General features: G+C 42.4%; 1 protein-coding gene across 4 annotated transcripts in view; it reads left to right on the plus strand.

Annotated features, from left to right (window-relative positions):
* timeless (timeless circadian clock) overlaps window positions 1–15721 on the plus strand; it is an 86367-nt gene that overhangs the window by 52392 nt on the left and 18254 nt on the right. For all 4 annotated transcript variants that reach the window (XM_063036925.1, XM_063036926.1, XM_063036924.1 and 1 more), the window contains 5 exons: window positions 10959–11104; window positions 11593–11681; window positions 14222–14345; window positions 14800–14882; window positions 15192–15334. In XM_063036925.1, coding sequence (XP_062892995.1) covers window positions 10959–11104; window positions 11593–11681; window positions 14222–14345; window positions 14800–14882; window positions 15192–15334 — 585 coding nt within the window. The remainder of the gene's footprint in view (window positions 1–10958; window positions 11105–11592; window positions 11682–14221; window positions 14346–14799; window positions 14883–15191; window positions 15335–15721) is intronic.

Consider the following 15721-nt stretch of genomic DNA (forward strand, 5'->3'; position numbering starts at 1 on the left):
GAGTGAAGGGTGATATTTTTGCTGCGTTACCTTCAATTTGTCGCACCGCCCTCCAAGCCCTGACTGTATTATTTGTTATTGGATTGCGACAATATTCCTAAACTAGTTTCTTCTTATTGAGGAAAAGCAAATTAATAAGAGGGCATTTTGTTTGTGAGGCTTCAATGTCCAGCCAAATTGAGGAGGGGTCCCTGCAAACCCAGTCAACCACATAAGATAAAAAGGAACTTAATTGATATTTTTTGATGTCTGGAAAATCCAGACCCCTTAGACTACTGGGAAGCTGTAACTTAGACATTTTAATACAGGGTCCTTTTTTGTTCCAAATGAAAGAACCAAACCAACCATTTATTTTTTTTTTAAGTGTTTTTTGGGTGAAAATGACTGAAATCATTCTTATTGGGTAGAGCAGACGAGGAAGAATGTTCATTTTGAGCGAGGGTATTCGGCCAAGCCTAGAAATGGGAAAAGTGCTCCATCGCTCAAGATCCTGTTTGATCTTGTCAAATAACTGTGTAAAGTTAGCTTTGAACAATTGATTAACCGTAGGTGTGATGAATATGCCTAGGTAAACAAAACTTGTCTGTGACCATTTAAAGGGTAAAACACCCTGAGTGTCAGGCACCTGCTGCAGATTCCCCAGAGGCATAGCCTCTGATTTAGTAAAGTTGATTTTATAACCTGAAAAGGCACTAAATGAATTAATGCATTGTATAAGGTGGTGCACTGACACAGCAGGGTTTAATAAGAAAATTAGAACATCATCTGCGTACAATGTAATTTTATGTGACTTTAGTTCTATGTCTGGAGCAGATATTTTGGAGTCTCGCTGAATAGCCTCTGCCAAAGGCTTGATCGCTAATGTGAAAAGTGGTGGTGATAAAGGGCCGGCTGCCCCTCAAAATACTAAAATTATCTGACCTAATACCATTAGTAAGAATCGCAGCCAGAGGGTCATTGTAAAGAACCTTCACCCACTTAATAAAATTATTGCCCAAACCAAATAGTTCTAAAATGAAAAAAAGGTACGTTTATTCGACACGATCAAAGGCCTTTTCTGCATCTAAGGAAACCACCAAGCCATCCACTGCCTGAATCACATTAAGTAATCTTCTGATATTGTTAGATGATCTACGGCCTTTCACAAAACCCGTTTGATCCTCTTTTATGACAAAAGGTAACACAGTTTCTAATCGCAATGCTAAGGTTTTAGGTAAGATTTTAAAGTCAACGTTTAACAATGAAATAGGTCTGTAGGAGGCACAGTCTTCAGGGCTCTTTCCTTTTTTAAGAATTAGGGAGATATGCGCTTCTCTCAATGATGATGGGAGGACACCACAATTAAATGCATGATTGAACATGTTTAGCATGGGCTCTGATAATAACCCTGTGAACTCTTTATAGAATTCACTAGTGAGTCCATCAGGACCAGGGGCCTTCCCACTTTGAAGCTGTCTCACAGCTTCCTGTATCTCATGAATAGATAACGGAGCTTTGAGGAGGGACTCTTGTTCAGAAGAAATGCCTAGGAGATCTAAATTCCTGAAAAAGGACTCCATCTTAGATTGTCCATCATTACATTGCTCAGATTGATACAATTTAGAATAAAAATTCTTAAACACGACATCCATCATTTCAGAATTACTAGTGAGGGCTCCTGTCCCATCCCTAATTGAAGCAATAGTCTGAGAGGCATTTTTCTTTCTAGCTAAATACCTACCTAGTTTTTCACCATGTTCAAACAATCGTTGTTTAGCAAATGTCAATTTTCTTTTGGCTGCTTCTGTAAATAAAGAGTTTAGTTCACAGGGCTCTTTCCTTTTTTGGCTACAGAAGGCTTATTGATATAACCCTTTCCAGCTGCCGCAAGCCTTGCTTCCACTAGGCGCTGCTGTTCTGCAGCTTGTCACTTCTTACTAGCAGAGTTGGAGATAATTATCCCCTTGCATAGGCCTTAGCGGTTTCCCAGAGCATCGATGGACTACTAGCTGATTTGGAATTAATAGGTAGGAAAGTTTTGAATTGGGAAATAAAGTAGTCTATAAACTTATTATCTTTTAGACAAAAGGATTCAGCCTCCAATATCTCGATCGTGCTGAATTATCTTTGGGCTTAATATTTAAATATACTGCTGCATGGTCAGAAGTAGTGATATTTCCAATTGTGCAGGATACAACTAAGTCTAGGAGCGTTTTGGAGGTTAGAAAAAGATCAATTCTGGTGTAACACTTATGTGGATTAGAAAAAAATGTGAAGTCTTTGTCTGAGGGATATAACAACCTCCAGAAATCCACAAGTCCTAGCTGTCCACATAAGCCCATGATTTGTTTAGACTGTGAGGAGAGCAATGGGGGACCACTAGGCATTCTGTCCATCAATGGGTCCATGAGACAATTAAAATCCCCACCTACAATAATGTTTTGTATTGAAAAGCTTGCAAGTTTGGAAAAAGCATCTATTAGGAATTTGAGAGGATGAGCTGGAAGGCAGTAAACATTAAGAATACCATATTCCTCTCCATATAATGAAGCCTTAACAATCACAAGTCTCCCATATTTATCCTTAATGCAGTCTAATAACTTAAAATGTAAGTTCTTCCTAATTAAAATGGCTACCCCACTACTCCTGGTATTAAAGGATGAAAAATAGACTTGATCAAATCCACTCTGTTGCAGTTTGAGATGTTCTTTATCATTTGAATGTGTCTCCTGCAATAAGGCTATATCCACCCTTTCCTTTTTCAGGTTTAGTAGGATTTTCTTTCTCTTGATTGGTGAATGACTCCCCTTAATGTTCCTAGTGCACAACTTTAATATATTACTGGTCATCACCCTTTATAGCAATCATTTGGCTCCAGATGAGAAGAAACCCGACTTAAGATCAGCTGAGCAGCAATAAGTGAACAAAAAAAAAACACACAAAAGAAAAACAAAGCACCAGCAGCGCTGAACAAGAGGACTTACCCCACACTCCACAGGGGATATCTGAACCTTCTAGCACCCCATATTCTGCCCCACTGCCAATATGGCATTTAACATAGTCAAAAATGAAAACAGCGCATGATTTATCAATCCACTGATTTATTACTGTCATGTTTAAACTCCTTCAGGCTGGAGCAGCACCGCTAATTTACACGAATAATGAAACTGTATCAATCAAAACAAACACATTACCCATCCTATAAAATATCTTGCCTTCGATTAATAAAAAGGTGAAATAAAGCGACCATCAAGCATGTTATTGTCCATGACCAGGGCTACACAATATATATACATTCTTTAGCCCAACGTGTCCACAAAAGTTTTAGCTTTGTCAGGAGAATCAAATATCTTGGTGGTCCCGTTGTAGGTGATCCTCAGCGCCGCTGGGTATGGCATAAAGTACTGGGTTCCGGATTCTCTCAGCTGCTTCTTCATCTGGTCAAATCCTTTGCACTTCCGAACAACAGCTGCCTGGATCCCTCATATATTAAAGCCTGGGCATCTGTTCCGCGGTGTCTCGAAGCCTCCATCACTCTTTGCATATCACCGAAATTATGGAACCAGACAAGTACGGGTCGAGGGCGTTGGTCTGGACCCGGCTTTGGAGCCAGCGTACGATGAGCTCTTTCCACTTTAATGCATCCAGCCTTGGTTTCCAAATCAAGGAAATTAGGCAGCCAGCCCTCAAAAACCTTCACTAGCTGGCTGCCATCTGTACCTTCAGGTAGACCAATGATCCGTATGTTCTTCCTCCTGCCTCTATTCTCAAGATCACCGATATGGTCAGACAGGCTTTGAACTTGCTTTTCCAGCGCCCAGATACAGCTTTGGGCCTGATCAGTTACAGCAGTGGTCCCAAAGCATGTGCTAGCGGGCCGCGAGGAAACGATATGAGTCAACTGCACCTTTCCTCATTCCCTGTTACGCCCACTGTTGAACTTGAACACACGCGAGGACATTACCCACGCGGGGTCATCAGTCGGTCGTTGACCTACAACTACTCGATGAGTAAAAAACAAACATCGCTTGAGAGTTTCTTTGGAAGAGGTGGTAGGGGACATAAAAGGCCTAACAATGATTATAACGCAGAGACAACTGGGGCCGAGACTGCAAAAAAAAAAGAAAGCTTCCTTCAACAGAAAATATGACGAGTGGTACATAAAATATGGCTTTATTGTGACCAGTGACTCGCACGCTCCAAGCCCCCTGTGTGTGATATGTGGAGACAAGCTGTCTAATGAGGCAATGAAGCCCTCAAAACTGCTTCGGCACCTTGAGTCCAAGCACCCTGCACTAAAGACGAACCCATTGAGTTTTTTGAGCGGAAAAAACGTAAGCAAGCGGGACAGAAGCAAGTGCTGAGAGCCACCACCTCCACAAATGCTGCTGCTCTGAGAGCATCGTACTTAGTGGCTAGCCATATTGCTAAGGCTAAGAAGCCTTTCACTGTTGGTGAAGAATTGATTCTGCCTGCTGCCAAGGACATGTGCCATGAACTGTTGGGAGAAGCTGCAGCTAACAAGATAGCACAGGTTTCTCTTTCAGCTACCACAGTCTGAAGGAGAATCGATGACATAGCGGAGGACATCGAAGCACAGCTGTTGGAATGGCTTAACGAGTCAGGTTTCACTACCCGAGTCAAAGAGGTTGCTCCTGAATGCCAGTCTACACACTGTGTCACACACAGGGAAATGCTGGCTAGCCGAAAAATGTCACCTGATCTTAACAGCGTATTGAGTGACGTTGTTGAAGTTATCAATCACATCAAAGCAAAAGCCCTTAACTCGTGTCTGTTTGAGCAGCTTTGCGAGGAAGTGGATGCAGAGCACAAACGCCTTCTCTTACACACTGAAGTCAGGTGGCTATCAAGGGTGAGAGCCCTGGCCAGGGATTTTGAGTTAAGAGAACAGCTACAGAGATTTCTTTCAGGAAAGAAGTCACCACTGGCAGCACCCTTCAGTGACGAGGAGTGGATAGCAAAACTCGCTTATCTGTGTGACACCTTCAACCTGCTCAATGAGCTCAATTTGTCACTTCAGGGGAGAATGACAACTGTCTTCAAGTTGGCAGATAAAGTGTCTGCTTTCACAGCCAAACTGGAACTGTGGGGTCAGTGAGTGGACAGGGGCATATTTGACATGTTCCCAACATTAGCTGGGAATTTGGGAGAGACTGAGGCTCACAGTTGGTGCGCGAACACCTATCTTCGCTGTCGACAGAATTTGAGTGTTACTTCCCAACTGCAAATGACCCAAGACGTGCAAAGGAATGGGTCTGTGACCCATTTGTGAATGTCCCCGGTGAATCATCCATGTCAGCGCAGGAAGAAGATCAACTCCTCGAGCTTGCAAATGATGGTGGGCTGAAAAGTATGTTTAACATAACATCTCTGCCGGCATTCTGGATCAAAATCAAGGCTGAATATCCTGAGATAGCCACGAAAGCACTGAAAACGGTGCTTCCATTTCCAACATCATATCTCTCTGAAGTGGGGTTTTCTGCAATGAATGCAACGAAAACTAAATTGTGGAATAGACTGGACATAAGGAACCCCCTTATGGCTTATAATTGACTTATCACTATATTCATGCGAGGAAAATATGGGCTGTGGGTTTAATATTAAATTCGTTAGATAAACGCTCTTGGAAACGAAATTCAGTGTGTTAGCCACTGATAAGCGACTTATAGTTAGTCCGCAAGAATATTGTCAATATTAATCCAGTCCGCGGTGCAGAAAGGTTTGGGGACCCCTGAACTACAATCTCTACTGCGGAGACTCGGCCTTCAGCCCTCGGTCGTTCTTGTATCAAGATTTTTAAGCTCCAATGTGTGGTTCTGGAGTACTAGAGAGAGTGGACCCAGCTTCTTGTCCATCATTTTGGGTATGTTCTCTGTAACTTCCTGAATTACTTGACGAAAAGCAGGGTCCAGCGTGTTAGCAGAGCTAGCAACGGCTAGCTCCCCAGCCCCGGGCAAGCACTCTGTGCAGTCCGTCATGGTTGTCTTTTTAGTACTTTTCGATGGCATGTTGTTGGAACAGCTCAAAAAATACTCATCAATGTTCATGTTATTAAATCCAACACTTGGGCATTAAAAAAAAAGTTGAAACGGATAGGTTTATATGCAAAATTATCAGTGTTGCAGTGCTGAGCTCAGCAAAGCAGACCTTTCACTGTGCCGCCATCTTGAAAACCCCCCGCCCAGTGACCTTTTAACCTACTACAAGATCAATCTAACTCTTCCTTTCCATATAGCCCTCAATTGTTATTTTATCCACGTGCCTTTCTAAGAGTTGCTTAGATGTCCCTAATGTATCTGCCTCCGCCTCCACCCCTGGCAGTGCGTTCCACATACTTGTCACTCTCTGTTTAAAAATAACCTACCTCTAACATCTCCCCTATACTTTCCTCCAATCACCTTAAAATTATGCCTTCTTGTATTAGCCATTGCCGCCCTGGGAAAAAGGCACTGGCTGTCCACTCTATCTATGCTTCTTATCATTTTGTACACCTCTCATCCACCTTCACTTCAAAGAGAATACCCTAGCTTGCGCGACCTTTCTTCCTGAGACATGCTCTCTAATCCAGACAGCATTCTGAAAACCCCCTCTGCACCTCTCCAAAGCTTCCACATCTTTCCTATAAAGAGGCAACCAGAACTGAACACAATGTAGCAATCCGGATGTGGGCATAGGAAATATGATTTGTAAGTTTGCAGGGGACTTGGAGGTCGGTTGTATTGTTGATAGAGAAGAGATTGTCTTTCAGCTACTGAATGGTATTGGCAAGATGGGCAGAGAAATGGCAGGTGAGCTTATTCCTGAAAATGCATGGTTTTTCATTTTGGGAGGCTTAATAGGCTAGGATAAACACAATGATAGGACACAAGGAAGTATTGAGAAACATGACCTTGGAGTACATGTCCGAGGGTCCCTGAAAGCAGCAGCACAGGCAGATGAGATGGTGAAGAAGGCATACAAGAGACTTGTCTTCATTAGCTGGTGCATAGAATACTAGAGCAGGCAGATTATGGTACAAATTTATGAAACACTGGGTAGAGCATAGCTGGAGTATTATGTACAGTTCTGGTCACCACACTATAGGAGGGATGTGATTGCAGTGGAGGGGGTGCAGGGATGATGCCTGGGATTGAGTGCAGCAGTTAAGAGGAGAGACCGGGTGGGGGCATTGGAGGCTGAGGGGAACCTGACAGAAATTTATAAGATTATGAGGGATATTAAGAGGGTAGATAGTAGGAAACTCTTCACCATAGTAATGTGTCTATAATCGGAGGGCATAGGTTTAAGGTAAAGTGTTGGAGTGGAGGATTTTTTTTCCCACCCATAGGGGAGTTTGGAATTTTGAACGCACTGTATGAGGGGGTGGTGGAGCCAGACATTCACAGCATTTAAGCAATATCTTGGTGAGCACTCAAATTGCTAAGGCATAAAAGGTGTGGAAATGCCCAGTACTGATGGGAATTTGATGGGCCGGGGGACTCATCCTTTACTGCATAACTATTTCTATGCGAAAAGTTAGTTTGTAAGTTTGTATGAGAATCTGTGCTGTGCTGGACAAACTTTGTATTAGTTGTCAAGTTGACAGTCTTTCACAGCATATTTGAAATTGTTTTCCAAGCATTTCAGCCTTGGTTCTGAGTGCCCTCTGTGCGGATTTACTTATTGACATAGAACGGTTGGCATTAATCATCCCAAGCTAATTTAATTATGTTTCTCTCTTAAATCAGTCTCATGTGCTCTGTCCCAGGTAGTTTAGTTGCCCTTGAATTTCTTACCCTCTTCTCAGATTTTGTTGGGTATAATTCTAGCAGTGGCTAATGGTCCAGCACCACCTCTAAATAGCCATTTCTCGTTTGTAAGTTCTCATGTTGGTACAGTGCCTTGAAAAAATATTCAGCCTCCAGCCCTTTGTTCACATAAAAGAGTATTACAACTTTAATCAGTTTATCTGATAATTTTCATTTGTGAATCACATGTTCCTTTTTTCACAATAGAGCCACAAAAAACTGAAAATAGTAAAGCATGAAAAACTAAAAATTCAAAAACTGAAATGTCAGCAGTTCAAAAGTATTCATCCCCCTTTGCTGGATACTTGGTTGAACTCAGTATTTATGCCATACATGCTGCTTAGTGTTGAGGCCAAAACGTTTCACTTTAATCTCATCTGACAACAAGACATTCTTCCACATCTTTACAGTATCTTCTGAGTGATGCTTTGTAAAGTCTTTACAAGCAAGGATATGCTATTCTTAGCAGTACGTGTGGTATAAATCTAATACTGCACATCAGCCGGGTAACACCATCCCTTCTGTAAAGTACGGTGGAGGTAGCATCATGTCATGGAGATGCTTTTCAGCAGCAGGGACTGGAAATCTAGTCAGGATTGATGGGAAGATGAATGCCACTAAATACAGAGAGACCCTGGATAAAAACCTGCTAGCCTCTGCCAGGAAGTTTAAACTGGGGAGGATGTTCATCTTTCAGTAGGACAATGACCCAAAGCACACTGCCAGAGCAACCATGGCGTGGCTTCAAATGAAGAAAATTGATGTCCTTTCAGTGGCCCAGTCAGAGTCCTGACCTTAACCTGATCGAACATCTCTAGCAAGACCTCAAGTTTGCTGTCCACTGCCGCTCCCCAACTAACCTGACACAGCTTGAGCAATCTTATAAGGAGGAATGGGCAAATCTTGCTCCATCATGTTGTGCAAAGCTAATAGAGACTTATCCAAAAAGACTTCCAGCTGTAATAGTTGCGAGAGGTGGTTCAACCAAGTATCGAGCAAAGGGGGATGAATACTTTTGAACTGCTGACATTTCAGTTATTGAATTTTTAGTTTTTCATATTTTACAATTTTTCCCTTTTTTTCCCTCTATTGTGGGGAAAAATGAGCATGTGAATCACAAATAAAAAATCTCAATTAAATTGATCAAAGTCCCTGGTTGTAATACTCATTTATGTGAATAAAGCATTGGGGGCTGAATACTTTTTCAAGGCACTGTATATCCCACCATAAACTATCAATTTCCAGGCAATCACCTTTACCTGCTAATGATTAAGATGGCCTCCTGTGCCTCTCATCTAAAACACCAGAGTTACAGTCCTGGAGCCTGTCAGTTCTTTCATAAATTACAGCAAAATGAACTGTGTTTGGTCATAGAGCAATACAGCAGAGTAATAAGCCCTCCACTCCCTTCCATCCATGTATAGAACATAGAACATAGAATAGTACAGCACATTACAGGCCCTTTGACCCACAAAGTTGTGCCGACCCTCAAACCCTGCCTCCCATATAACCCCCCACCTTAAATTCCTCCATATACCTGTCTAGTAGTCTCTTAATCTTCACGAGTGTATCTGCCTCCACCACTGACTCAGGCAGCGCATTCCACGCACCAACCACTCTCTGAGTGAAAAACCTTCCTCTAATATCCCCCTTGAATTTCCCACCCCTTACCTTAGAGCCATGTCCTCTTGTATTGAGCAGTGGTGCCCTGGGGAAGAGGCGCTGGCTATCCACTCTATCTATTCCTCTTATTATCTTGTACACCTCTATCATGTCTCCTCTCATCATCCTCCTCTCTGAAGAGTAAAGCCCTAGCTCCCAATTCTATTCCAAATTTCTCTTAAATGTTGCAATTGAACCCACATCTAATGCTTCCACTGGCAGCTTGTACACACTTGCACCATCCTACGAATGAAGCAGTTCCCTCTCAGATTCCCCTTAAATATTTTACCTTTCACCCTAAACTTATGACCTCTAGTTCTAGCCTTATATAATCTGAGGGGGAACAGCCTGCACGCATTCACTCTAGCTCTACCCCTCAATTTTGCATACATCTATAAGATCTCCCCTCATTCCCTGATTTATGAAGGCCACTGTACCAAAACTGTTTAACCCAATTTACCTGTGATTCTAATTTCAAAGAATTTTGGATCTGTATTCCCAGGTCCTTTTGTTCTACCACACACCTCAGGGCCCTGTCATTCACTCTGTAAATCCTATCCTGGTTTGTCCTCCCAAAGTGCAACACCTCACACTTGTCTGCATTAAATTCTATCTGCCAATTTTTCAGCCCTTTTTCCAGCTGTTCCAGATCCCACTGCAAGCTTTGATAGTCTTCCTCACTGTCCACTATGCCCGCAATCTTGGTGTCATCTGCAAATTTGCTGATCCAGTTATCCACATTATCATCCAGATCATTGATACAGATGACAAACAACAATGGACCCAGCACTGATCCCTGCATCACACCACTAGTCACAGGCCTCCAGTCAGACAAGCAACCATCTACTACCATTCTCTGACTTCTCTTGCTAAGCCAATGTTGAATCCAGATGGCTACCTTATCCTGAATGCCAAGCGACCAAACCTTCTGGATCAGCTTCACATGTGGGACTTTGTCAAAGACTTTGCTAAGGTCCATGTAGGTAACCGCAAAGCACTCCAGCGTGTGGTGAAAACTGCCCAGTGGATTATCGGCACCATTGAGAACATCTACCATAAATGCTGCCTGGACAGTGCGAAAAGCGTTATCAAGGATGCATCTCACCCTAACCATGGACTTTTTACTGTCCTCCCATCCGGTAGGCGCTTCAGGAGCCTCCGCTCCCGCACCAGCAGGCACAGGAAGAGTTTCTTCCCTGAGGCTGTGACCCTGCTGAACCTCACATCACAGCGCTAAGCAGTATTGCACCCATATTGTACTGTCTCAGTACTTTTATATTTGTGTGCTGTAGCACTTACTTTTTATTCGCAGTTATTTTGTAAATAATACTATCCTTCTGCACTTCTGGTCAGATGCTAATTGTGTTTCATTGGCTTTGTATCTGTACGGCACAATGACAATAAAGTTGAATCTAATCTAATCTAATCTAACGTCCACCATCTTTCCTTCAACATGTTCTATGTTCTTTCAACCTTCTTGGTAACCTCAGTGTTTTGTTTTCATAACAGGAACTGGTGAAGTTCTCCAGATACGTCTTGAACCGATTCTTTACTTTAGCTGCTAGCAACAGCAAGGCCTTCGTGGAGTTGCTTTTCTGGAAAAATATTGCAACCATTCGAGAAATGACTGAGGGTTACAGGAGAGATGAGGAAAGGCAAGTGCTTTCACCAAGAGAGCTTGGGAGGTTGTGCTATGCTAAAACTGCAAGGTCCCAGCTAGTTAAAACATTCAATTAAGCTGAAGGTTGAGGCGCAAAGATGAGTGTTGCTGCTGCTTTGATAGTAATGACAATCCTTATTTTTAAGTGGATGCTTGGACCCTACTGTAGCCCGTGGACCTGAAGTGCTCCTTGAATAGGCCACTTGGCCCCTCAAGCCTGTCCCACCATTCAGCATGATTGTTGTTGATTACTCCCAGGCTTTATCTCCTCTCCTGTACCAGTTCCCCACAGCGCTCAATTCCCTAATCTATTATTCAAGGAATGTTTAGTTGCCAAAGTGGACTTAACGCAAAGTTTTTTTGTGCATGCTGACCACCCTAATGGTGCCTTGCTTCTGTTAATAGAGAAGATGATGGTGCAACACAATAGTCGACAACAGGTACCTAAACAGATATAGTGGTGAATGTTTATGATTTTTTCAGTGGGACAAATAAAAAGACTCCAATGTGGACATCAGAAGAAGAGCAGGAACTTGAAACGTTGTATCTAAGGTTCAAAGAGGAAGATGGAGGTATGTGTTACATTTGAGGTTATTTATGGATATATCCTAATTAAGTGGTGGACAAATGATTGGTGAAGATTCTTACAGACAAATTTATGAGTATTTGGAGAAGCATGGTCTGATTAGGGTTAGTCAGTGTAGCCCTGTGAGGAGCCTGATTGAATTCTTTGAGGGTGTGACAAAGCACATTGATGAAGGTAGAGCAGTGGATGGGGTGTATATGGATTTTTATTAAGGCATTTGATGAAGTTCCCCATTCAGAAAGTCAGGAGGCATGGGATCCAGGGAAACTTGTCTGTGTTGATTCATAATTGACTTGCCCATAGAAGACAGAGGGTGGTTGTAGATGGAGTATATTCTGCCTGGAGATGGGTGACCACAGGAATCTGTTTTGAGACCAGACCTCTGCTCTTTGTGATTTTTATAAATGACTTGGATGGGGAAGTGGAAAGGTGGGTTCAGAAGAAGAGCAGGAACTTAAAACGTTGTACCTAAAGTTCACTAACGGAGGTTAGTGGAGATGTGGATCATGTAGGAGGTTTATTGCAGGTTGTAACGGGACATTGACAGTTTGCAAGCTGGGCCGAGAAGTGGCAGATGGAGTTTAATCCGGAAAAGTGCGAAGTGATTCACTTTAGTAGGTTGAACATGAAGGCAGAATACAGGGTTAATGAAAAGATTCTTAGCAGTGTGAAGGGAGGGGGATCTTGGTGTCCACATCTACAGATCCCTCAAAGTTGTCACACGAGTTGTTAGGGTGGTTAAGAAGCCGCATGGTGTGTTGGCCTTTATTAGTTGGGGATAGTGTTCAAGAGCCGTGAAGTAATGTTGCATCTCTATAAAACCCAAGTTAAACCACACTTGGAATATTGTGATCACTTCTGGTAACCTCATTATTGGAAGGATGTAGAAGCTTAGAGGGCATGAAGTTGAGATTTAGCAGGATGCTGCTTGGATTAGAGAGCATGCCTTATGAGGATAAATGGAATGAGCTAGGGGTCTTTGGAGTGAAAGATAATGAGAAGTGAATTGGTAGAGGTGTAGAAAATGAAAAGAGTCATTGATTGCTTGGATAGCTAGAGACTTTTCCCAGGGCGGAAATGGCTAATACCAGGAGACATAATTTTAAGGTGATAGAAGGAAAGTGTAAGAGGTATATTTTTTTACACAGAGAGTGGTGGGTGCGTGGAACACCTTGCCAGACGTGGTGGTAGAGGCAGATGTATTAGGGACGCCTAAGAAACTCTTAGATAGGCACATGAATGATAGAATATAATTCAAAAAGTTCAAAGATTCAAAGTACATTTATTATCCAAGAATGTATAAATGATACAACCTTGAGATTTGTCTGCTTACAGGCAGCCACAAAACAAGAAACCTGAAAGAACCCAATTTAAAAAAAAGATCAACAACCTATGCGCAAAGAGAAAAAAACATAAATCATGCAAACAATAGGAGCAAGCAACAGCATTCCGAACCAAATTGAGTCCTTCAATTCTTATCCCCAGAGTGGGCCCAAATCTCGGTTTCAGTTCCTCATATTAACGGGGCAAATCGCTGTGAAGCTCGCAGACACGCAGCACAGCAGTCGGGGCAGTCTCACGGCCTCAGCGTAGTGGAGAGAGGAGTGAATGTCGCGGGAGAGCAAGTGAAATCAGCCTGACTCTTGCTTCTGGTCCCAGCACCCTGCCTTTCCAGTCTTTCTGGGTTGGCATTCAAATTGTCCAAATGGTGGATCATGCCTCACATTAAGACCCAGGCCCCACTGCAGCAAAACGCTTCAGGGCTAGACCACGCCGTCCAACAGTTCACTCTGGGCTTCGTCGCCCAGCCCGAAGCTGTTCTTGACTTTTCCAAATCTGCTCGGTACTTAGAGCGATTCAGCTTCACACCCGGGTTAGTTGGATGGGCATCAAAACTCCCCTGCCTCAAATTCTCTCCGAATCGCTCACTCCAGCTCCATCTGTGTCAATTTTGCAACATGACAAGCGCGGCTCATCCCTTGAATTTGCTTTGCCTTTGTTCCCCCCTTCCTTGTTTGCGATGATTGTTTACCACAATTTACTGCAGAAAAGGTGTTATTAATAATGTTTTTAGTCAAACTTCTTGCTTTTCGAACTGCCAGTAAGCTGTTGCTCAGTTTCAGAAGCAATTTGGGAGGGAAGGGTGAGATTTCTTAGAGCAGGTTAAAAGGATGATACCATATCATTGGCCAAAGGATTTATATTGTGCTGCAGTGTTCTATGTTCTATGTGCACAGTTGACTCCCCTGCATCCTACCCTGCCCAGAAGTAATTTGATGCTTCGGTTTAAATTTCAGTCATTAATTCTTACAGTCCAAAGGAGGATATTTGGGTCCACTTATGGCTGTGTTAATTCTTTGGTTGATATATCCAACTATTTCTAACCCCTTGCTCTTTCCCCATTTCTCAGTAACTTTTCCCCCTCAAGTAGGTTTTGTATGTGGGATTTACATACAGATTTCCCTTAGCTTCAGAGGAATGCTGACAATTATGAATGCCTACTTGGGATATTCTTTCCTTTTCCAGATAAAGATGTAATTGACAACATCATGGAACACATTAAAAATGAAATGAGAACCAGAAAGCAAATTGCGGCTAAACTTGTCCAGTTGAACCTGGTGGACAGCATCAAAGATCTCAAACGTGTCAAGTGAGTACGACAAACCTGGCATGCTGACCATAAGCTGGAATCTTGGTGTCATTTAGCTCAAAGGGCTGAGTTTTGCATCCTGGTCTCAGTTTCTGTGAGGTGCAATTGTTCATTGGGCAGTAACAGTTCATGCAGAGTAGTAAAATGTAGGTTTGGACCATGATTCTTCACTTTGTTTCCTTGTCCTATTATAATATGGTCAGACAAGGCAAGATGGTTTCTCAAATGGCAGGGAAATTTGAGGACAAGATGTGGTATGATATTCTTGGTCAAATTTTAAAGGCTAATCTTCGAGTAGGATTACTAGAGGGTCAGGAGTGCACTGTTACTTGTGGTCAGGGATGCTGCGGCCCTCAAAAAGGGAAGGAAGGAGTTGAGGTACTTTAATAATTTGTGGGAGATGTAATTACTGTGTCTTAAATGAGATTCATTTTAACGTTGTTTTTGTTTTAAGGAAGGGGACTAAGATTGTGCTTTGGAGAGAGGAGCAGGAAATGGAGCTCGAGACATTATTTGTGGAGTTCAGAGGATCAGATGGTACGTTGTTTTAGCTCTGATATAGCTGGAATATATTTGCTAGTAGTTTCTTGAAAAATATTGACTCTTATGAGAAACTGCACCCCTTCTTCGCTACTCTTTCTCCGAAAGCTAATTAAGAAGGCTCTGACGCTGAAATTTGTTAACCAAGTACAAAAAGGAACAAGTCTTCAGACTGGCAACCCTTAAGGATTTAGTTATTCTTTAAAATAATTCCTTTAGTATCTATCCACTCAGTAATTTGTGCATTGTAACTTGACATGGGAGCAGAGCAATTGATAAAGATCGCCTTTTGTTTTTGATCCAAAGATGTCCTTGGTAATATCATGAAAAACATAACCCATAAACGATCCAGAGCCAGAATTATTGATAAATTGATCAGTATGGGCCTCGTTTCTGATAGAAAGGAACTCTACAAGAAGAGGAGGAAACTCACAATAACCGGAGGCCAGGTACTTGCACGTTTCTGTGGCGTTATACATAATCCCATTTGCCTGAGTTCCAGTTCCTGTTGCTGCTGCATCATCTGGTCACTGTAAGGATGCTCCAGCTTCCTTTACTGGCCTGAGTTTGTTCAAAATACTTCTATTTTGCATTTACACTGCACCTTCCAAAATATTTGAACAGCCAATGAATTGATGCTTAAATTCACAACATTTTGGCTCATACTAAGCCACTATTGAGGACAAAACTTTAAACCTGATTATCACTGTGAAAGTGTATGCATGAGAACTGATTGAAATGAGTTGATTATGATGACACATTCCTGACACACTGGTTTTTGGTAAGAAGCACTTGGATGTTCTCAAGAATCAAGATTGTTTATTGTCATTCTTCAG

This window comes from Mobula hypostoma, chromosome X1, assembly GCF_963921235.1.
Source record: "Mobula hypostoma chromosome X1, sMobHyp1.1, whole genome shotgun sequence".
NCBI lineage: Eukaryota > Metazoa > Chordata > Chondrichthyes > Myliobatiformes > Myliobatidae > Mobula > Mobula hypostoma.